The sequence below is a fragment of the Danio aesculapii genome, chromosome 1 (assembly GCF_903798145.1).
Source record: "Danio aesculapii chromosome 1, fDanAes4.1, whole genome shotgun sequence".
Classification (NCBI taxonomy): Eukaryota; Metazoa; Chordata; class Actinopteri; order Cypriniformes; family Danionidae; genus Danio; species Danio aesculapii.
Genome location: NC_079435.1, coordinates 50,770,110 through 50,795,994, shown reverse-complemented (window position 1 = coordinate 50,795,994; position 25,885 = coordinate 50,770,110). Strand labels below are relative to the sequence as shown.

General features: G+C 36.0%; 1 protein-coding gene across 1 annotated transcript in view; it reads left to right on the top strand.

Moving 5' to 3' along the window:
- The first annotated feature begins 1,112 nt into the window (after positions 1-1,112).
- dachb (dachshund b) overlaps positions 1,113-25,885 on the top strand; it is a 51,679-nt gene continuing 26,906 nt past the window's right edge. Inside the window, exon 1 of the mRNA XM_056453709.1 lies at positions 1,113-1,677. Coding sequence (XP_056309684.1) covers positions 1,238-1,677 — 440 coding nt within the window. The 5' untranslated portion in view covers positions 1,113-1,237. The remainder of the gene's footprint in view (positions 1,678-25,885) is intronic.

Genomic DNA, 25,885 nt, shown 5'->3' with positions numbered 1-25,885 from the left:
AACGTTGCTGGTTCTAGTCCCAGCTGGGTCAATTGACATGTTTGTGTGGAGTTTGCATGTTCTCCCTGTGTTGCTGTGTGGGTTTCCACCGGGTGCTTCAGTCTCCCCCACAGTCCAAAGACATGCGGTAGTGGTTGAATTAAATTTTCCATCGAGTTTGTGTGCGTGTGTGTGTGTGTGTGAGAATGAGTGTGTATGGGTGTTTTCCAGTACTGGGTTGAATCTGGAGAGGCATCTGCTGCATAAAACATATGCTGGAATAGTTGGCAGTTCATTCCACTGTCGCGACCCCTGATAAATCAGAGATTAAGCTGAAGGAAAATGAATGAATGAATGAATGAATGAATGAATGAATGAATGAATGAATAAGTGTTTTAAAATCACATGCACAGTAAATTAACAAAAGCATAACAGACACTTTTAAAAAGTAAACTTAAAATTAAATTATATAAATAAAAGCTTATTAATAGACTATTTTGAGGGATGTAAACAATAACAAAAGTGCTAACGTATTTCCTGCTTTACAATTTTACATTTTCATAGCTTCCGAGAATCCCAAAAAGTCCACATATTGATAAATAATCTTATGATAGCAGCTTTAATGTTAAGTTATAATTGAATTTCCTCTTGTTACCGTTATAAAATAGTTTGACAACAAGCAGGAAATGTTAATGGGCCAAAGACATCACCACATTGAAATGGTCTATACATACAATAATAACAAAACATGATATAGATATGGATAATTGTGTGAGCATAGGGCGGAGTCAGTCACTGCAAATAGACTTCAATAAAGTTGGCTATTTACACTTACTTTAAATAAAAGCTGTCTATTAATAGTCTTGCATACGAGAAGGAAAAACGCATGATTCTGAAATTGATTAATGTTTAGATAAATTGGGATATCTTGTCTAAAAAACATGGATAGATGCACTGAGCTGGACACCGCTCAATAAAGGAGGAGGGCTGTAATTTCTCGACCTCCAGTAAATTCTGTAGCCATAAATTGGAGCACATGTGGTTGGCAAACCGGAGCATCATTCTCCCACGGAGAGGCGGAGTCAACAGAGTCGAGATGCGCTCCGTTTATATCGATGTTCACACGGGTAAAGAGAGGCGCGCGGCTCGCTGCGGACACATCGCTCTCTGGACGCTTTGCAAACCACGGGGAAGCTTAAAACGCAGAGTAATGAGAAAGTAGACGACCTAAAAGAGCACAATAAGAAATTTAAGTTCAATGACCACTATGGCCGTTCCCGCGACTCTTCCGGTTCACTCTGGGACTTCTGCGGTGTCCGGTAAACTCTTCAGGACCGAGCCGTTCTTCTCGAGTCCCGCTGAGTCTCCGCGGATCATCAACTCGCTGCCGAGTAGCGGGACCACAAACGAGTGCAAGATCGTGGAGGTTCACGGGGTTAAAGTGGCGTCTTTCAGTGTTGACGGGCAGGAGCTTATTTGTCTCCCTCAAGTATTTGACCTTTTCCTGAAGCACCTGGTGGGCGGACTGCACACCGTGTACACTAAACTCAAGCGCTTGGATATAAACCCGGTGGTGTGCACCGTGGAGCAGGTGCGCGTGCTGCGCGGACTCGGTGCCATCCAGCCCGGAGTGAACCGCTGCAAACTCATTTCCAGAAAAGATTTCGAAGCGCTGTACAACGACTGCACCAACGCAAGGTAGGCAACGCTTGGCGAACTCTTTACTGTTTACAACTAATCAACGCGTAATTACGCATTAACAATTAAACTCCATTAAAATGAACTCTACTTTTGTCAATAGGACTTTCTTCCTAAAAGCAGTGTGCGTTTTAAATACTGAATTGAACACTGAAAAACAGCCATGCTGCATTTACACAAGTGTTGTGTATAGAGGGACATAGCTAATGTCCTGTTATGTGGCTCAAGGGTTTATTTAGACGGAAATCGACAAAAAGCAACAAGTGGAGATGACAATTTGGCAAATTTCCCAAATGATAAATGATTAAAAAAATCTAGGATTAAATGAAATCTCTAGTTTTAAACATAGAAGTTCTAAGAAACCTCTTGAATTGAAAGTTTGCATTCATTCACTCATTTATTTTCTTTTCGGCTTAGTCCCTTTATTAATCCGGGGTCGCCACAGCAGAATGAACCGCCAACTTATCCAGCACATGTTTTACGCAGCGGATGCCCTTCCAGTTACCCATCTCTGGGAAACATCCATACACACTTACTCACACACATACACTATGGATAATTTAGCCTTCCCAATTCACCTGTACCGCATGTCTTTGGACTGTGGGGGAAACCGGAGCACCCGGAGGAAACCCACGCGAACGCAAGGAGAACATGCAAACTCCACACAGAAACGCCAACTGACCCAGCCGAGGCTTGAACCAGCGACCTTCTAGCTGTGAGGTGACAGCACTACCTACTGCGCAACTGCGTTGCCATTTGTATTCATGTTTTTTTTTGTTTTTTTTTACATTTTAAAGAAGATTTAGGAACTTTTTAAATTTTATGACTGTAAAAAATAATTAAAAAGGAAGTTATAAAAAGGTATAGGCAGGTAAAATAGGTACTTTTAACAAAAGTGCTTTTAGGGTTTTATGACTTTATTTATTGTTTTATTTCATGGTTGTCACATGACAGCCTGACTTCCTTTTGGTAACTGACTTTGGTTCAGCATGCTATAAACAAAAACTAAAAGTCAAACTACTAAAACCAGCATTTTTTTTTCTACAATTTAGAACTTTTAATGTGACTTCTTTCTTTCTCCAGACGGTTACTCCAATTTAATAATTCAATCCTTTTTAGACATTTTTATTGGTTAAAAGAAGTTGTAGTTATCAAAAAAACAATTGTTAGATATCACAAAACCTATTCAGTTAAAAAAATTATTAAGATATAATATAAAATAAGTTTTATTTTTTTATTCATTTATTTTTTAATTACTTTTTAAAAATTTAACAATTATTTCCTTACAATAATTTATTTATTCACTTATCTATTTATTTATGTACTGTATATGTATGTACAGCTAAAGTTGAATTATTAGCCCTCCTGTTAGTTTTTCACCCAATTTCTGTTTAAGGGAGAGAAGATTTTTTCAACACATTTCTAAACATAATAGTTTTAATAACACATTTCTAATAACTGATTTATTTGATCTTTGCCATGATGACATTAAATAATATTTGACTAGATATTTTTCAAGACACTTCTATACAGCTTAACGTGACATTTAAAGGCTTAACTAGGTTAATTAGGTTAACTATGCAGGTTAGGGTAATTAGGCAAGTTATAACAATGGTTTGTTCTGTAGACTATCGAAAAAATATATTTTATTCTATATATTCTTATATTCTTTCTTTCTAATATTCTTTTATTCTAGCCGAAATAAAACAAATAAGACTTTCTCTAGAAGAAAAAATATTATTAGACATACTGTGAAAATGTCCTCTGTTAAACATCATTTGGGAAATATTTAAAAAGGAAAAAAATAATAATAATAATTAAAGGGGGGCTAATAATTCTGACTTCATGTATGTGTACCTATGTTTTTAAAGCATGTTTTTATTGAATGATCTTGGGTATGGTTTAAAAACAAACTTGGAAGATTACAAGAGAATATCTAAAAATGCCTAATGTATATTTTTAACTACCACCTGCTTATTATATTTTTATTATTATTATTACTTACAGAAGTGCATTTAAGTGTAAAATAGTGATGTGTTTGTGCCATAATTTCTGACTCAAGTTCCTGTGTGTACAATATATGATAATAGCTTTTTTGGTCCACGTAAAATAGTAAAATGCTGGTGAAGTGACTGTCGGAGCAGCCCTGGATATTATTCGAAATTTACTCACTATTTACTCAAGGGATTTTAAAACTCTATGAGTTTCTTTTTTTTCTGTTCAACACAAAAGAAAAAAAAACTGCTAACCATTGCCATAGGAAAAACAAATAGGTCACACTATTTTGATGGTCAGTTTGTTGAATTTAAGTTACATTGCATCAACATGTCAACTAATTCTCATTAGATTATAAACAGACTGTTAGGTTGGGGTTAGGGTTAGTGTAAGTTGACATGTACTTGCAAAGTTTCTAACAGTCAGTTAAATGTCTGTTTAGCAGCATTATCAACAGATATTAAGCAGACAGTCTATAAATAGTCAAAATTGACCATCAAAATAAAGTGTTACCAACAAATACTGTGAAAGTCAATGCCTTCCAGCTTTCTTATGAATTTCTTCTTGCTCTTCTTGCAAATCGCTTTAATTATCGACTTTAAAACCCCTCTGACTTTTAGTGGAGCTACAATATGGTCAAAAATGCTCAATAAATTCATAACAGCAATTAATAAATTACAAATTGCTATCTCGGTCTTCTTCATGGACACCCTGGAGTACTTTCTGGGACCCCCAGGGGTTCAACAGACCCCTGAATGAAAACTCTGCCTCTAATTGGATGCAATGGTTCCGTCAGGAGCCATTAGTTGTGTGAAAGCATGTTGTATGTCAGCATGTGCATTTTTCGTGGTCAGCTTGCAATTGCCATTCTTTGAAGCTCAATGCACGCCTGTCCCCTTAAATCCCTTTAGATCCTCACATATGAGACGCAAATCAATGTTCCAGATCTGCGCTATATGCATTGGTTATGATAGTAGTCATATGATAAAGTAATTTTAAAGTATCCTGAGTAAAGTTTAATTCCCAACATCAATAATAATAAGCCGAGAGAGACTATAATAATAAGGTTGTTTTGTCCTAGTGAATGCAATAAACATTGGAGTAAGAGCTTCTGTTTAACCCCCAAGTGATTAACTACATGACTGTATATATTTTAGTATGTTTTGTACAGTGCTGTGAAAACACTGGGATCATGTAACCTGAACAGAGTCAGGTTACGGTCGCGCTTTATTCACGGCAGACAATAGCTTAAAATATGGCGCTTTGAACGTGACGTCTTAATCCTTCTCTTTGTTGCGGTCTGTTTGTTCAGAGACCATAACTGAATAGATGAGAGATATATTGTCATATTAGGTCATGTGTTTTGAAAAAAAAGAAGCCTGTCATCAGGTTTCAAAGGGCCTTTCGGATACATTCAGAGGTTTGCAGGAAAAAGTTTTTTTTATGGGGTGTGAAAGTCAAAACTGTTGCCTCTGGCGAGATTAGACACTAATTTGAAAAAAGAAATAGTTTTGAAATTTAAAACTTTGACTTTTTAAGGAAATTATGAGAGAGAGAGAGAGAGAGAGAGAGAGAGAGAGAGAGAGAGAGAGAGAGAGAGAGATCAGCATCTACTAGCAGTCAGATAATTATGTACAGTAAAAACAAACCTGATATCATGGGAAAATGAAAGTGTTTTACAAGTAGCAATTCTATATCAATTTGGATGATGTAAACTTTTTCGAAAAAATTTGTACATGAAGGTATGGAAGTCTGTTTCTGCCTCTAAATAATAATAAAAAAATCCTCCATATTTTCCCAACACAAACTGATTAAGGGTGTACTCACACTATGTACAGTTGCCTTTAGCTATGCCGAAGCACGCTTGTCCCCCCTCCCCTGTCCCCCGACGGCCTGCACTCACACTGCATCCGAGCCAAAGCACGCTTATGTCATCGATGTTGTGCTGTTCAGTTAAACAGAATAGAAGCGCTCTCGCTCAGCACAGTGGAGATTTCTTTAGTTATATAATTTTAGTCGTTTGATATGCAGTGACATGCAGTCAAATATTTCGCTGAACTGATCAGTCACTTTTGACGCTCATAAATAGTCATAAAAGTCCTCATGCTGAAGGTATTAGGAGGTTTGCTGAAGGTGCAGCTGTCGTGCAGTGAGGAGTTTGCGTCTTTAATAAACTATGACAGTTTGTGTTCATTGAACATTAAGTATGATTAATAAATCCATATGAAACAGTCCCTTAAGTCACGCCGTGTCTTCAGTTTCGGGCTCAGGTGTGCTTTGCACACACTACAAGCATACCCCGCCAAAGCCCAAGTGAACCACGCTCTGGCACACCTCTTCCAACCGGGCCAGGGCAGGCCAACTGAACCGTGCCTGATCCCGATTCAGAGCACTCACACTTCTCAAATGAACCAGGAAACATGCCTGGGCACGGTTCAGATAGCATAGTGTGAGTGCTCCCTACTGTAAGTTAACAGTCTTTACAAATTTTAAGTAATTTGAACATAAAACAATTATGTTGTCCCAAAAAAAAATCAAGAATTGAGTTGATTCAGCTCATTTTAAGTAGTTTGAACAAGCAGCAAAAATAATTTTTTGAGTGTATCTATAACTCACAATTCCCAGTTTCCATCTTACATTTCTGCCTTTTTTAATAGGTTCTCAGAATCGCTAGATAAAAACACATAACTCTGTTATAAAGTCAGAACCGTAAGATATAAACATGCAATTCTGATTCTTTTCCTTTTAACGGAAAGCAGATTTTACTTTATAACACACAATTGCAATTATAAAGTCAGAATTGTGAGATATAAACTAACAATTGTAAGAATATTTCAACACAGGCTCATTGTGAAAATATGCCCCTGTATACATTTCTGAAGAGCACATTATGTAGCCAGAGCTAGGTATGGCTGCATTTCGTCTTTAAAGCAGACGATACGGAGTGGTATGAAGCCGCCAACAGCATCTGTTTCTTCTCGGGCTACCATCTGACCGCTTTCCTTCCATGTGGATGACTTTTCCGCTGTTACCAGTTTTCCCAGTGGCTCACTGCATACATCGCCAGACTTTAGATGGAGTTGACCGCGATGACAGGGTTTGAGTACGCCGAAAGAAGGTTAAATAAAAGGCAAACAATAAAATAAATATGTATATAACAGGGTATGTCGGAAGATCTGAAAACGTGGTAAAAATCAGGTGGCCGTGTGGGCTTTTCTTTTATTGGATTGCTTTTGAAAAACTGCGGTTGGGCTTTGAAAAGGTGGTGGGCGGGTCAATCTGTGCTTTTGAAAACACTGTCGGTTGGGTTTAGGGAAGTGGGTGGTTGGAGGAATCGGTCGGTCGGTGAGTCAGTCAGTCAGTCGACAGCGGCCTCTGGTGGATTTACGTGAGAAAAGCAGGTGCAAATGGCACTCGCGAGAGAAATTTGAGATCTGAAAAAGCGTACACAGCGGCCACTGGCGGATTTGCGAAAACAAAAACTGTTAAAATTGACCTCCTGGGACTTATTTCGCGCTGCCCAGAAATGTATGCAGGAGTACGTATCAATCTCACAATTCTGTGCACTTGTATTTTTTATTCTGCCAATTATTCCTCAGTATTCAGACTTTTTGTCTTGTTATTATGAGCAAATATCTTGTAATTCTGTCTTAATAATTATCAAATGAAAGTTTGTACCATACAATTTACAAGATATAAACTAACAATCATATGAAAACAGGTCAGAATTGTGAGATAAAAAGTTACAATTCCCCTTTATAATAAATGTTTTAATCAGCGGCAGAAATGAGCTGCCATACACAATTTCAGACCTAACCATTTGTACAAGAAACCAGTGTGGCTTTACAAATTTATATTCCCTAAAACCTAAAAATAGTTGCAAACTGCATGAGATTGTGTTAGTAGAAACCAACAATGTGGCTTTTAGTACATGTTTTTTTTTCCTTTTTGCCATTTTACCACTGAAGTAATTCATAATTCATTCTTAATTTAATTATTAATAAGAACCTATGATATAAAATGAATGATTCCAGAAAGAACAATGTAATTTTTTGATTGTATTAAGAATTTAGTATTGGTCACATTTCACCTTTGTGTCGTCTCTGGATTATGTTTCCTAGCAGATGGTTTACACTGCAGCGCATGAGTGAACTGCTTATTCACCTGTGACATATATTGTGGAGGACACACACATACACTCATGATTTTATTCCTCTGTATAAACAGCGAGGTCTCACCATATGTGATCCTCAGAATGCATGGGCTCAAAGGGTGGCTGTTTTATTGCCATGCAGTACACATTGCCGTTTGCTGATAAGAATAAAAATAATAAAAGATTCTCAGACATTTCTGATTCATGATTGAGTCAGTATGAAGCCATGCATGATGTAATGGTGAGTCTAAGGAGGATGACTGTTTTGTCTCCTATAATATGAATATAAGAATGGCCTCTAGGATCAGATTAATGCCAGCTATTGACTCATCCATTTATACTAAGTTTATTATTACAGATGAAATAATAAAAGGAAATATCTTAAAGGGATAGTTCACCCAAAATGAAGATTATCGCATCATTTATTCTCCCTTGGATGGTTTTAAACGTTGATGAGTTTCTTTCTTCTGTTAAATAAAAGAAGATATTTTGATTATTCATTTGCTGGGACATCCATAGCAGAAAAAAAAGTACTGTAGAAGTCAATGGGTGTCAGCAGCCAGCATTTTTCAAAATATCTTTTTTCGTGTTCAACAGACGAAAGAAACACAAATAGGTTTTGAACTGAAGGGTGAGAAAATGATAACAATTAAAATTTTGGGGTGAACGAGTTTCTAAATTGTCATAAAAAAGTCAAGAAAGTACAAAAAATAGGAATAAATAATATATAAATTTTACTCTTGCATTTGCCCTGAAATTGTTTATTTTACCAAGCTTCTTTTCTGACATGAAAAGTCAGATTTGTAAGGAAAGTCAGATTCGTAAGAGACTCAGGACTTTTGATATTAAACGGGTTCTATAATGTCCCTTTTTAGAAGATGTAGAATACAGTAATGCTGCGTTCACACGAGATGCGGATGAAGTATCAAGCGTGAGTGATTTACAAGTTAAATCAACGCAAACACGCGAATAGACAATTGCGGTGCATTTCGCACGAATGAAGCAGCACAAGTTGCGAATTTTGTGCGTTTGACACGCATAATGCATGTATAGTGTGTTTTGTGCGAATTGCTCGAGTTGGAAAATCTGAACTTCAGCGGACATTTACGCTGAGTTAACCAATCATGAGCTTACTCTTGTAAGGGAGTGATTATGACATAGTGCCTGTTGTTGGTGTCCCGACGGAAAATCCTCTTGCCGACACCGGACAACAGTTCATCAAACTGGGCTCGGCTCAGTCTGAAGCACTGCTGAAAGCTCCAGGTATAGTTTCTGGAGGAGATTATGAACTCACAGAGCTGGGTGCACTTCTGAAATGATCTAATGGACTCAGACATGGCGCCGAACGAATCTACGCTGTTTTTCAGAATTCCTAAAGCACATAAACACAGCTATTCTCTTAATAAAGTCCATGTAAGCCATTTAGCAACGAAGCTAGAAAGAAAGACAGTTTTTAAAGTCACCGGGCAGACAGAAGCCCCGCCAATGACTAGAATCTATGTCTATTGTGAAGTGAATTTGATGGGCAAATGAAGCGAGTAAACATGCCACGTCTGGAGTAAATGTCTCTGATGTCCCTAAAGTGTGTATGTGAGGCTTTAGCTCAAAATACCACACAAATAATGTTTTATAACTCTTTGAAACTGCCTCATTTAGGCTTTGGTCCCAATTGTGGCATTTTGGTGACTGTCGCTTTAAATTCAAATGAGTTTCCTCTTTTCTCAAGAGGGTGGAGCTACAATTGCCTATGTGTCAGCATAGTGGCAGATTCAAAAACAAAACTATGCTAATGAGGAATAGATCGTCATCAGTGGGCAGGACTTTCCCTTCTCTGATGAAGCGTACAAAGAGAGAATGTCAATCAAAGTGTTTCTGACTTTTTATGTAGTGTGATTAAAAACAATAAAATTAATTTGTATCATTAGAAGCAGGTTATATTCACAGACTGTTGACACACTATTGTGTTAAAACCGTGTAAGAAAGTGATTTTGGCACAATGGGTCCCCTTGCAATGGCAATTATAGTATACATATAATAAAAATATAGTCAAAAAAATCACTTTTGTTACAATTCTGACTTTTTTTCTCAAAATATGGGTTTATATATACCCCCCCCCCCCAAAAAAAATATTGGTATATATTTATATAATTTTAGATTTTTGTCAAATAATTCAAAATTTTTACAACAGCAATTATAGAATAGATATAATAAAATATTGTCAAAAATACAATTTTCTCACAATTCTGACTTTTTTTCTCAAAATATGGGTTTTTATATATATAATTCTGATTTAAAAAAATTTTTTTTTACAATGGCAATTATAGTATAGATATAATAAAAATCACCTTTTTCTCACAGTACTGACTTTTTTCTCAAAATAGTAGAAAAAGGGAATTTCTGATCATTTTGACTTTTTTTCAGCAATTAGTTTCAAAAACAAAATCTTACCAAAACATTAGCATTTTCTTTTTTGTAATTATTTTTTAGGGGTTTTTCACCTTTAATGTGATAGGTCAATGAAGGACAGACAGGAAAGCATTCTGAGCAGAGAGAGGGGAAGGATCGGCATAGGACCTCGAGCCGGGAATCGAACTCAGGTCACTGTGAGCACCATGGTGGTAAATCTCAATGCACTTAACCACTAGGTTATTTGCGCTGACTGCATTTGGATTTTCTCGACAACATTGTTACTTCAAATATCTTACTTTTGAGTTTATATCTTTTTAATTGTAAACTGCAAAAACACTAAAAAATTGTGACTCTTTTGTGAGCTTTCACTCCTTCAGTGAAAAGCTTCATATCATTCCTCTGATTCTGTGGCGCACTTTTACTTTAACTCACAGACAGTGTGAATGCAGTAACCTGTTAATGCCGGGTGCCACTGCAAACGAGTGGTGTGTGAAAGCGGCTAAACATGGCAGTGTGTGCTGCTTCCAGCCGCGAGTGTGAAGGACTATGAGAGCGGCAGTCATTCATCTGATGCCTTATTGAGTTGTGTCTCAGCTGAGGTCATTCAGTACATTCAGTACTAATGAGCTGCACTAGGGGTGCAGTTGCACTCAGCGAGGTTAATGTGTAGCATGAAGTGGACATTTTGATAACACTTAATTACATTTGTCCACATCAGAGGCGGATGTTGGATGGGACGACTTCTGCGTCACAGCTTTGTGCCACTCTGTCAAGAATCGGGCTGTAAATATTAGATACTTCCTCTTCGGAAAGATATTGTGCAGAACAGGTGAATATCAGGAACAAATGGATAATAAAGCGCTTTTTATGGTCTGAATGCATTCGGCGGATTGCAGGTTCATATACAATTGAAGGCAAAATTATTCACCCTCCTGTAAGATTTAAATTTTTAAAAAAAATTTCCAAATTATGTTTGACAGCAAGAATTGTTCACAGTATTTTTTGTTATACTGTACAGCGGGGAATATAAGTATTAAACACGTCATGTTTTCTCCTAGGAATAATATTTCTAAAGGCGCTATTAACATGGAATTGAACCAGATTTTAGTAAAAACCCAAATAATACAAACATAAAAATAAAACAAAACAAAAAAATCTGAAAAATTTGTTATGTGTAATAACAATGGAATGACACAAGGAGAAAGTACTTAACTACTGAATGTATTTAACACTTTATATACTGTAAAAGGCTTACACTGGAATGATGGCAGCTTAAAGACGCCTCTCATATGGAGAATAAAGTGCTCAGGTGTGAATTTTTCAGAGACTTCAACGGTGTAAAAATCTTAATGGTTCTGTGGGTCTCGTTTATCAAATCTCATCTTTATTTAGTATTTTCTATTGGATTCAAGTCAGGTGATTGGCTGGGCCATTCTACAGCTTGATTTTCTGTCTCTGAAAGCATTTGAGAGTTTCCTTGGCTGTTTTTTGGATCATTGTCTCGCTGAAATGTCCACCCTGGTTTTATCTTCATCATCCTGGTAATGTAGATGTTGGACTGAAACAGCTAATATATTCATTTATAATGTGGAAGGGCAGAGGGTTGCTGAAGAACTACTGAGAGATTTCAGCTGCTGTCTGGGCTTTCACCGCCTTTCTACACTTTCCTTTCTTTATGTGTTCAATTCTTTTCCTCTGTTTATTTTTTTACTCATATCTTAATTTGTAAACTAATTAGATTTGTTTGTTTTTTTTTTGTTTTTTTGCATACATGGATTTATTTGGTTGTTACCAGTAGGGCTGCACGATTCTGGCTAAAATGAAAATCACAAATTTTTTTGCTTAAAATCAAGATCACGATTTTCTCACGATTCTGTAGATATAAAATAAGTTTAATATGAGTAGGCTACTATTATTATTGTTTCACAAACATATGGTAAAACAACAATAATATTAGGCCTATGTGTAGGCCTACTGTTGGCTAAAATACAAAATTTGGATGTACTTTGAATGGTGGACTTGAATAGACTTTAAAAATGCCCTGCTAGTTAATTCACAGTAAAGTGATGACATCAGAACACAACTTTTGATAATTCTGAAGTTAATTATTATGTTTGAGACATATGCTTGTCATTTGTCATTGACAACATTATTAGACCACTTTCACTTCCGAGTGCGGCTCACAAACAGTGCATCAGTTCACGTGTGATTTTGCAGCCGCGAATACATCATTACATTAAGACATATATTATATTTTTGGCTGAATTTACCTTATAAAGACAGTATATGAACTTTTAACACCATTTGGAGGTGTCAGTGTTGCTTTGAAGACTTGTGCGACCGCCTTTACGCTTCTCTTCTGACCTTGAAAATATAATTGGCTGAATCTTAGAAAAGCTGAATTAAGATTGTGTGTAGGGTCGAATCGAGATTTTTTTCCGATTTATCGTGCAGCCCTAGTTACCAATATCTGGGGAAAATTTCAAGTCAACAGCACCTTTAGAAATATGTTTTCTGAGAAATGGTGAGATGTTCAATACTTATTTTCCCCGCTGTATTTTCTCATCTGGAGAAAATCTTATTCCTTTTAATAAATGTAGTTAAATAAAAAAAATATATATTTATTTTTAAAAGTTAATGGTATTAGGAATAAGAAATTAAGACTTTATTTAGAATATTAGTATCTTACAAAATAACGAGTAAACTATTATTTACTTTCCTCATGTCAAAGACAAAAAATAGATATCCGAAAATAGTTATTAAATGTATTATATTTAAAAAAAAAGTGTTGGAAAAAATGTTGAACAATGCGTGGGAAATATTTGAAAAAGAATAATAATTTCACAGGAAAGCTAATAATTTTACCTACAACTGTGAATCAGCAACAACTCGTGCTCATGCTTGACACTGTTTTGTGTATGATTTGTCATTTTTTGCTGTCAAATTAAGCAAATTTTAAAAGTATTGAAATAGAAATAATTACTTTTGTTTTCAATAAAATTTCACAATACTACAGTTAGCACAATCGCCTCAGAGCAAGAATGTCACTGGTTCGAGCCCCGGCTGGGTCAGTTGGCTTTTCTGTGTGGAGTTTGCATGTTCTCTACGTGTTCGCATGGGTTTCCTACAGGTGCTCCGGTTTCCCCCACAAGTCCAAAGACATGTGGTATAGGTGAATTGGGTAAGCTAAATTGCCCGTAGTGTATGTATGTGAATGAGTGTGTATGGATGTTTCTCAGTGATGGGTTGCAGCTGGAAGGGCATCCGCTGCATAAAACAGCTGGACAAGTGATGACCCCAGATTAATAACTAAGCCGAAAAGAAAATGAATGAATACTACTGTTCATTTTTTGTATTTTTGATCAAATAAATGATACAAAATATGATTTTGTAATATGATTGGGATTGGGCCTAAGAACCATGCAGTACGGTTTATGTTTTCACTTTCACTGTTTTATTCTTAACTCTTTATGTTTAGTAATTTCTTCATAACAAATGAGGGTTATTGCATGTAATCACTATGCGCCATTTTTTGACACAGTATTTGACCATTTAGGCACTCACCTTAAAGATCACATGAAGTTTTTTAAATGTTAGTATTAGCTAGTTTAAGCTAGAGGGCCCCAAAACAGTGACAAAATTTGCTTTTAGGAGATATAAAACTGATAAAAACATGTAAAGCTTGTAGTTTGTCACTTCCGCCTAAATGGGTCAATGGTCTTATTCACGTCACCTCACACTTCAGTTTCTCATCAAATAATAACCAATCAAATGCTCTCTAGTATTTGACATGCCCTGCCCCCTTCAAGATGCTTCTCATTTGCTTTCACTGACAGAGCTGTGAAAAAAAACAACAAAAAAACGCTATTGGCTATTATTTTTTTTAAAGGGGGAGGGGCTACACTATGTCCCACACTCTCTTCATGTTTCGGTTAAGATTACGTCACCGAATAAAATAAATGCAATGAATAAGGTGTGTGTGTTCTGCTCGTCTCTGAGGCTAAACGCACACACACAACGTGCATTCTCTTTTGTGCTTATAAAAACATGATCGAATCAAATACATATCAATAAATACAACATAGGTTCATTCTGAAATCGTAACCCTAAATACATTTCTGGAGATCTCAAATTATGTAGCCAGAAGTACATATGGCTGTATTTCGTCTTTAATACGAATGCTCTGGGTTGGTATGACACAGTTCCTTTTTGTGCTTACCAGCTGATTGCTTACCTCTGTATGGATGACTTTCCTGGTCTCTGTAGGTCCTAACGCCCCAGTATAGTGAAGAGGACACTACACTGCTCAGTGAGCGCCGTCTTTCGGATGAGACGTTAAACCAAGGTCCTGACTCTCTGTGGTCATGACAAATCCCAGGATGTTCTTCAAAAAAAGAGTTTGGGTTTAACCCCAGCATTCTGGCTAAATTTCCCCACTGGCCTCCATCAATCATGGCCTCTTAACCATCCCCATGTCATAATTGGCTTCATCACTCTCCTCTCCACCAATCAGCTGGTGTGTGGTGTGCGGTCTGGCGCAATATGGCTGCAGGTGGATGCTGCACACTGGTGGTGGATGAGGAGATTCTCCCCCATATTATGTGCTTTAAGTGTCTGGAAAAGTGCTTTATAAATGTAAGGAATTATTATTATTAATATTATTATTATTATTATTATTGTTGTTGTCACCAGTTTGTCTGGTAGCTTGACACGTACGTCGACGGACTTGAAACGTAGAGCAGAGTTGACCACGACAACAGGGTTGGAATGCGGTAAAGAACAATTCCAGAAAGCATGCAAGACAAAAACAAAGGCCAAAAAATAAAAATAAACAAGTAAATAACAGGGTGACATTATGGTAAATCTGAAAACGTGGTAAAAATCAGGCTGCTGCAAGGGTTTTTGTTTTTTTAGATTGCTTCTGAAAACACTGCGGTTGGGTTTAGGAAAGAGGTTGGGCGATGGTCAATTGGTGCTTTTTAAAACACTATTGGTTGGGTATGGGGGAGGGAGAGGGTGGAGGAATCAGTCAGTCAGTCAACAGCGCCCTCTGGTGGATTTACACAAAAAGAGCAGGCGCGAATGGCACTCGCTGGAGAAATTAGAGGTCTGAAAAAGCGTACACAGCTACCTCTGGTGGATTCACGAAAACAAATACTGCAAAAAACGTAGCCCCTGGGACATGTTTGGCACTCTCCAGAAATGTATACAGGGGTACGTAATCAGAATAAGCCTAGCTTGAATAAATAAAGCATGTCCCATGATGCAAAAGTCATGTTACAGTACATGGTTTTGCAAATTTTTATGTGAAACTGAGCTTTGCAGAGGAACTAATGATGCAATAATCACAATATGACGCAATAATCATCTTGATTCATGTTTTTTTCGTTGAAGCCAAAATCGACATCGAAACTGAATTTTGATTAATTGCACTTTCCTATTGTACAGTCATGTAGGTGAAACTAAACAATAATAAGTTAAGAGCCTTTTTACTATTTGTGGAAGCTTTGTTTAGCAACTTGATCACAAAGATGAGTTCGATTAGCTGATTGTAAGGTGCTAAGTGACAGATTAGCACCTTAATCGGCCAAGATGCTGAATGAAACAGGAGGAATCTGGCATCTCTTTTTCATGACCTGACGCTTGTGCGGTTCACAGACGCATAAATGAATGATCTCGTCTAGACGCAACAAGAGTCAGCTTGTTTTCAGACCAACCGATCCTCCATCTCGCTTGTTTTAGCGTTAGCATCATGACCTGTTTATGACTTCTGTCGAGTGTGTCATGCCTCACTGTTTGCTTTGTGGTTGTGTAGACGGGTAACATGCGGATGGATAGATGTGCTGTGATAATGTTTCTCCGCACAAAATAAACCAGACTTCTGTTCGGCCGTCTTATCTGAGCGAGGGAGATAAGCTGCTGTAAAATAGTCAGTTTCCCCTTAAGACAGTCAAACACACACACAAATATACACACACACATACTCCCTCCCCACGCTTTTTCCTGTTGAGGTGTGGATGTTATAGATGGATGTTAGACACATGATAAGCCCTCTCTTCCTACTCACCTCTCCATTAGAGGCTTGAAGAAAACAAAAATGACAAAGTGGTGCTTGACAGTGTATGTTTCAGAGACTGTTTTTCTTTTTCCTGCCTTCCTATTAAAGGAGCAGTTTACCCCCAATAATGAAAATGTTTATGATCTTCTTCTTTATATTATCAATTCATATAATCTAGATTTAGGAATCTGTTCACTTTTTTGATGCTTTTAGACTTCAAAGATGATACAAAGCATTATAAATTTATCATAACTGTATAAATTGTAGATATTTGAGGACTGCATCATTTCAGCATAGGCATTATATATATATATATATATATATATATATATATATATATATATATATATATATATATATATATATAAAATCAAAATAATGATAATGATTCATTCACAATTTAGACACATACTAGAATGATCTACACTACCTGACAGAAGTCTTGTCACCTATCCAAGTTTTAGGAACAACAATTAATAACTTGACCTCTAGTTGATCATTTGGTATCAGAAGTGGCTTATATGAAAGGCAAAGGCCTCTAGGTTTATTTTAGAACTTATTTTCCCAAAATAAAATATGAGCTTTGATTTTTAATTATTTAATCGGGACAGTAAGGTCTGGCTTTGCTTAGAGAAAAGTCTTGTCACTTAACAGAAATAATGTACAGTATAGAATATAAAGTCATGGTGCAGTAGAAAAAGAATGAATATTGTGTATGACTCCCATGAGCTTGGACGACTGCATTCATACATCTCTGCAATGACTCAAATAACTCATTAATAAAGTCATCTGGAATGGCAAAGAAAGCGTTCTTGCAGGACTCCCAGACGTGCTCAATAATGTTCATATCTGGTGACTGAGCTGGCCAATCCTTGAGCACCTTGACCTTCTTTGTTTTCAGGAATTTTGATGTGGAGGCTGAGGTATGAGAAGGAGCGCTATCCTGCTAAAGAATTTGCCCTCTCCTGTGGTTTGTAATGTAATGTGCAGCTCTGCAGATCTCTCGCACACCCCCATACCTTGATTTTTCCTTCACCAAACTTGACTGATTTCTATGAGAATCTCTGGTCCATGATCAACTAGAAGTTATTATTTGTTGCTCTTACAACTGGGATCGACAACAAGACTTTTGTCAGGTAGTGTACAGAGCAGATATTTGGAATCATTCATGTTAATTTATATTCAGAAATTCCACCTTTGCACGTGTTTAATAAAAACAAATATAAATGATGTCGATAGACTGCTACAACCAAACTCTTTTAGTAGGTCTATAGTTAGTTAAGGTTTAATACATATTATTAAACATCTATTTGGTACATGTTTTTTTTAAACCGTTAAATATGTTTATTCTTCTTTCTATGTCCAGGGAAACCTGTTAATTGCCTTAAAATAGCAGTAATGCAATTTATATGGCTTCTTGCTTAATTCTCTTCTGCTCTCCTATACGTTTGTTTTCCTATTTTCCCCCATCCTCACCCAGCAGCACCTTTGCGAATGCTGCTCGCGTCTCTCTGTCCGATCACAAGGTGTCATCCCTGACTGTGCTGACTTGGCACTTTTCCGACACACACACACACACACACACACACACACACACACATAGAGGATTGTTTATTGGCTTGCAAATATGTCCTCTATCTAAAAAGGACAGAGAGCGAGAAAAGTGGAGAGAATTGAATAAGTAAATGATTTAATATGCAGGAGGCAAAGAGGAAAAGAAAGACAGGAAGAGAGGAAGAGAAAGAAAGAGAAGTATTCATGAGGTAGAGACGGAAACTGGCAAGCGGTCAGTGAAGAACTGTGGTCATTAGAAGCGATTACCGACATACTATATGCATCACTTTGCTCATACTTAATAAAACACTGTGAAAAGTGTTGAGCTTTCATGTGCAACTCATTTCCATGCTAAAAATATTCATTTTAGCTCAAACTGGGAGGCTGATTTCATTTTAAAGCAGCATTTTTAAATTAAAATGATCCTTGTCCACACTGATTTTACTACCTTTTAGACCTGAACTTCATCCACACTACTAGAATATGCAAGTCAGAAGCTAAAACTATATATATATATATTTATACAACAGTTCTGTCTGGTTCTCAAATCTAATTGGCTGATAGCTCTGTGATATTCTGCAATAACTCGTACCGCCTCTTCACCCTTCTGTATCACTCCGCCCACATGGAGTGACAGCAGATTAATAAACTCGCTACAGTTTGACAAATATTGCAGCTGTTGGACAACATGATGTATCATACTGAGCAGTGCAAAGACGGTTGAGGTTCCGCCACAAGATGGCGACAGAGACAGCATAATAAGCCCTTAGAGAAAAAAAAACTCAGCATAATTTCAAACTACAGCTGATCAAATCATTATAAAACAGGTAATTGAAATTCTAAGTCGATCTCTCTCTCTTTTGTATGTTGTAGTGCTATATTTATACCATAGTCTGGTAGTGTTTCTGGTAGTGTTTGCTTTGCTTTGGCATTGCAACAAAGAAATGCTGGGAAATATCTCTGCAGACTGATGGCATTTCATGCCGTTCAGACTTATAATCTTAAAATGTGAGCAAAATGACCTGTTTTGTCATCACTTTAGGCATTACGCTAGAGAATCATTTAAACACTAGCTCTAAAGTGACGTTAGTGAATGAGCAACAGTTTCTGCTGTTCTGACGGTCAGCTGCAGATGTGAATGAATGGCGGAAGAAAGTAGTTCCTCATACAAAAGGGTTTTTAGCCTCTTTGTGTTTGATTTTCTTTTTTATTTACACGATTATGCTGTGGAACTGTTGTATAAATGCAATATCGCCGATATACATCTCATATATAAACATTTAGCAGAATTGGATTAAAGATAAACCAAAAAACCCAATTGATTATATTAACATCATATGATAGTGTGATGGGTCTGTGCAACAGGCACTGACTATACAATTGACCACTAAAATTGCTTCGTCCACCCTCTTCACTGTATATATGTTTATTTGACTGCATACAATGTCGATTTACCAATATTATGATATAGTATTTACGGTGGCCTAGAGAGCTCAAATGTGTAGCAAGTTAAGAGAACCCATCCAAATAAACAAAGACTAACAAATTGAGAAAACATCTTGATCACTTTGACAACACACGCAAATTCTCACAAGAAATGTGCAGCAAATAGCGCAGATCACTATGAAAATGTGACGGGGGACCACAAAAAATGAGAGAGTGAGACAGTCAGAGCTTTCTGAGATAAAAGGTGTTTATTTTATTTGCTTATTTTAAGATCCAGGTTGTACGGCTCCTTGGTGTTTGTATTTTTTATGTATTTTGTATTTGTTTCATGCAGATAAGAGTAACATTCAATCAGTCATTTTCCTTTCGGCTTAGTCCCTTTATTAATCTGGGGTTGCCACAGTGGAATGAACCGCCAACTTATCCAGCACGTTTTACACAGCGGATGCCCTTCCAGCCGCAACCCATCTCTGGGAAACTTCCATACACACTAACTCACACACATACACTACGGACAATTTAGCCTTCCCAATTCACCTGTACGGCATGTTTTTGGACTGTGGGGGAAACCTGGAGCTAAGAGTAACATCTCATTCGGGATTGAAAGTAATAGTTTTGTCTTTTTTAGTGTATAAAATATATACAAAACATGGTGGCACTTTCACCATTTTCTACTTTCTACCCTCTCAGTTTTTTAAAGTGTGGCTCAGAAAAAAGAAACAAATCTCAGGGTAGTAGTCATAATTGGGATTGACGAATCAGAGAGGGAGGGAATCTGGACATATTGTTTTTCTACAATGAAATGCAAGCCCACAATGTTTTTTCATACTAAAAATGTGTACAGTGTTTGTTTGCGCGTTTTAAAATAAAAAATGCACTAGTCTAAAATGTAGCCTCACAGTTGGCTAGAAAACATGCTGTCGATTTAATTTTTCACGTTAGAGTTATGGGTTAGGTTCTTAAAATAACAATTTTCTTTGTTTAAAGAACACTTAGGAATAATGGAACCTTTTAACACTATTAGGAACCTTTTTAATTTCAAAGTCTACATGAACTGAAAGTTGGGCAGTGCAGTGGGTAGCGCTGTCACCTCACAGCAAGAAAGTTGCTGGTTCGAGCCTCGGCTGGGTCAGTTTCCATTTCTGTGTGGAGTTTGCTTGTTCTCCCCGTTTTCGCGTGGATTTCCTCCGTGTGCTCCGGTTTCCCCCACAAGTCCAAAGACATGCAGTACAGGTGAATTGGGTAAACTAAATTGTCTGTAGTGTATGTGCGTGAATGAAATTGTATGGGTGTTTCCCAGTGAAGGGCATCCGCTGCGCAAAACATATGCAGGATAAGTTGATAATTAACCCCTGATAATTAAAAGACTAATCCGAAGGAAAATTAATGAAAAATAATATATATATATATATATATATATATATATATATATATATATATATATATATATATATATATATATATATATATATATATATAAAGATGTATGAATGAATGAACCAAAGTTGTTGAGACTTCAATATTTGTATGTTGATCCATTTCCAACTGAAACTAAATATTGTGTAGGGGCGGGGCTTTCTTTTTGTGCCCCCTTCCCTCATAGCAAACTAACAGTAATAGGGGCGTGGTTAAAAATATTGCAGCTGAATCCGTCAAACTGACGTCAACAGAGAAAGACAATGAACTTGACCGGATTAATTGTTCACCTAAAGAATACAATGTGCGCTAGCAAAATAAACATTGTTTATTATATTTCATTAATTTTCCTTTGGATTAGTCTCTTAATTATCAGGGGTTAATTATCAACTATTCCAGCATATTTTTTTATGCAGATGATGCCCTTCCAGCCGCAACCCAGTACTTTGAAACACCCGTACACTCATTCACACAAACCCACACACTATAGACAATTTAGCTTACTCAATTCAACTATACCAAGCAGCAAACAAATACTGGATGGAAAAATACAATGTAAAAGCAAATGAAATATTGGGAAACATAAAAGGAAGGTATGTAGAAACAAAAGTCGAATGTCTAGAATTTTTTATAAGGCATAAAGCAATATTTTCAGATGTCATTTTAAACAAGATAGGGATGGAACAAAGTGCAATGTGTAAAGTATGTCCAATAGAAGAAGAGTTTTTTTACACATGTTTTTATATTGTCAAGAATTGGAAAGTTTTTTAAAAGATTGTAAAGTTTTAATTAAAGGACTACTTGGAGACTGGGATGAAAATGAAACAGAATGGAGCAGAGTATTGATGTTAGGATGGAATAAGAAAAATGAAAATAAGAAAATTGTCAACCTATGTATCTTGCTCATGAAGAATGCAATGTGGGAAGGGAGAATTGTGGCAAAAAAAGAGAAAATTGTGATGGATGTATGGGCAATTTTAAAGAGGAAAACGGAAGGATATGTGGAAAAATTGTATATATATTATAAAAACGAGAACAATTTACGTGAACTGCACAAAATTTTGACAGACAAAGCATGTCAAGTTTTTAAAGAAATTAACTGCAATTTACCACCGTTTTAATGTTTTGATTCCAAATGATCTTTTAATGTGTATTGTATTATGCTTTACCATGTAAAATTGTATTTGAAATCATTTAAATAAAAAAAATAAAATAAAATTCAACTATAGCGCATGTCTTTGGACTTGTGGGGGAAACCGGAGCACCCGAAGTAAACCCACACCAACACGGGGAGAACATGCAAACTCCACACAGAAATGCCAACTGACCCAGCCGGGACACAGACCAGCGAACTTTTTCCTGTGCATTTTATTTCACACAGACTTTAAAAGTGCCGCAACCACTCAGAAATTCATAGAAATCACAACTGACACAATTACACATGTATTTTTTCATACTTGTATATTTCCCATAAGATTTCACCTCATGTTTAGACAGTATAGTTTTTAGAGCAGATCATAAGCGTGTTATGAATGTAAATCACTCTCAAAGCTGTTTACTTGGTCATTTCATCTTTCAAAGACGTTTCTAAATTTACACAAGCATTAATAATAAAAATGCTTTAAGCCACTGGTTGTTGTTGTTTCCCTGTGCCCCTTTTCCTCTATCGCTCTATGAATAGAAATCAGCATTTATGTTTTCTGTTTGCTTCTGTGATTCTTTTTAGAAAGAGAATGAATGGTGTCTTTGTGTGGTCAAGAAACAGAGCAGATAAACTGTGCCTCTTTCTCTCTCTCTCAGTCTGTCCATTTCCCCTCTCATTCCTATACACTGCTTTCATACACAGTCCTCCAAATGCATTTTACTGTGGTTTTCATGCAGAATTAATCAAAGGATTTCTGCTTAATTTACTATGATAGATTAATCATAAGATAATTACAACGATTACAAACCTCTTAACCAATGCTGAAAACTACAGAAAATAGGTCGGGAGGTAATTATTTTGTGATATTAAAGGTTAAAATGAACAACTGATTTGAATATAGCTACATGTAATGTATTTTTATAAAAATAATATTGAAAAAAGGAGTAAGAATATGACTGTCATAATACTAAACAATAATAAAAACTACTGGTCAAATGTTTGGGGGTCAGTTTTTTTTCAAGTTTTTTTTTTTTTTTTTTTAAGAAAATTATTCTGTTCATCAAGGTGACATTTATTAAAAGTAAAAAAAAAAATTAAATTGTTAAATATTTATTACAATTTTAAATAACTGCTTTCTTTTTGGATCTGTTTAAAATGAAATTATCACTCCAGTCATTATTGCTTTTATTACTATTACCATTAATAATAATAATAATAATAATAATAATAAATATTAGAGTGATTTCTGAAGGATCATATGACTCTGAAGCTGAAATTCAAATTTAAAATCACTGAAGTTAATTTTTAAATTAAATGATAAACTACTTTTGAACAGTTATTTTATAGTGCAATACCATTTCACAATTTGTCCTGTATTTTTGATTAAATAAATGCAGCCTTAGTCAGCAGGATAAGCTTAATTTAAAAATCCTACTGACCCCAAACTTTGGACCGGTATATATTATTTAGTATTATGACAGTCGTCATCTTATTCCTTTTTTCAATATTATTGTCATAAAATTGCATTACATGCAGCTATATTTAAATCATTTGTTCATTTTACCCTTTAATATCATAAAATATGTACCTTCCGACCAATTTTCTATAGTTTTTAGCATTGGTTGAGAGATTTGTAATCATAATTTCTTTTAAAAAAATTAATTGTTGTAATAACTTTGTTTTTTTTTATTATTCAAGTTAAATTGTGAATGTAATAGTTTTTTAAAATGCATTATATGACACTATATATACACACTACATATATGTATTTTTCATCTATTTAAATAAAATAAGGTAAAAATATAGTTTTATATAATAATTTGGGAGGGTGACACTGTGGTCACTGGTTCAAGCCTCGGCTGGGTCACTTGGCATTTCTGTGTGGAGTTTGCATGTTCTCCCTGTGTTAGCGTGGGTTTCTTCCGGGTGCTCCGGTTTCCCCCACAAGTCCAAAAACATGCGGTACAGATGAATTGGGTAAGCTAAATTGTCCATAGTGTATGTGTGTGAGTGAGTGTGTATGGATGTTTCCCAGTGATGGGTTGTGGCTGGAAGAGCTACCGCTGTGTAAAACACATGCTAGATAAGTTGGCGGTTCATTCCGCTGTGGTGACCCCAGATTATCAAAGGGACTAAGCGAAGAGAAAATGAATGAGTGAATGTTGTTTTAGTTAACTATAATAAGCTGAATATAGTTATAATTATTTGCTTCTTTTTGTATTTAATTTTTGTACTTAATTTAAGTTAAATTTGAGTTATTTTTTATTATTAAAGTAAAATTGTGAAAAATAATAGATTTCTTTAAATGCATTATCTGACATTTATATGTATTGTTATCTATTTTAATAAAATAAAGTGAAAATATAGTTTTATATAATAATTTGGTTTGAATTAATTAGCTTAGTTATACATCCAGTCAAATTAAAATAAAAAATATGAAAACTATTTTTAGAAATGTTATCATTTATTTTATTTTAGCTTGCAAATGTTGTTTTAGTTAACTATAATAAGCGGATTTTCTTATAATCATATGCTTCAAATAATTATAATTTAATTTGAGCTATTATTAATATATATATACTGACTGGCCACATTATTAGGTACACCTTACTAGTCCTTCGTGGCCTAGATTAAACAAGGTACTGGAAATATTCCTCAGAGATTTTGGTCTATATTGACATGATAGCATCACGCAGTTGCTGCAGATTTGTTGGCTGCACATCCATGATGTGAATCTCCCGTTCAACCACATCCCAAAGGTGCTCTTGGATTGAGTTCTGGAGACTGTGGAGGCCATTTGAGTACTGTGAACTCATTGTCATGTTCAAGAAACCAGTCTGAGATGATTCGTGTTTTATGACATGGCACGTTATCCTGCTGGAAGTAGCTATCAGAAGATGGGTACACTGTGGTCATAAAGGGATGGACATGGTCTGCATCAATACTCTGTGGTGTTGACACGATGCTCAACTGGTAATAATGGGCTCAAAGTGTGCCAAGATCCCCCACACCATTACACCACCACCAGCAGACTGAACCGTTGATACAAGGCAGGATGGATCCATGCTTTCATATTGTTGACGCCAAATTCTGCCCCTACCATCTGGATGTCACAGCAGAAATCGAGACTCATCAGACCAGGCAACATTTTTTCAATCTTCTATTGTCCAATTTTGGTGAGCCTGTGCGAATTGTAGCCTCAGTTTCCTGTTCTTAGCTGATAGGAGTGGCACCCGGTGTGGTCTTCTGCTGCTGTAGCCCATTCACCTCAAGGTTCAATGTGTTGTGCAATCAGTGTTTCTCTTCTGCATACCTCGGTTGTGACATGTGGTTATTTGAGTTACTTTTGCCTTTCTATTAGCTCGAACCAGTCTGGCCATTCTCCTCTGACCTTTGGCATCAACAAGGCATTTGCGCCCACAGAACTGCCGCTCACTGGATATTTTCTCTTTTTAGAATCATTCTCTGTAAACCCTATGGTTGTGCATGAAAATCCCAGTAGATCAGCAATTTCTGAAATACTCAGACCAGCCCGTCTGGCACCAACAACCATGCCACGTTCAAGGTCACTTAAATCACCTTTCTTCCCCATTCTAATGCTCAGTTTGAACTGCAGCAGATTGTCTTGACCATGTCTACATGCATTGAGTTGCTACCAAGTGATTGGCTGATGATAAATTTATGTTAGAGCAGTTGGACCGGTATACCTAAAAAAGTGGCCGGCAAGCACACGTACATGTACACGCACACGCACACGCACACGCACACACACGTATGTTTATCTGTTTTAATAAAATAAAGTAAAAATATAGTTTTATATAATAATTTGGTTTTAATAAATTAGTTTAGTTATATATATATATATATATATATATATATATATATATATATATATATATATATTTTTTTTTTTTTTTTTTTTTTTTTTTTTTTTATTTTTTTTTTTTTTAAGCTAAACTGAAATTTAAAAATATAAAAAATACTTTAATTTATAATTAAATAATATATTTTATTTTCGTTAACAAATTTTGCT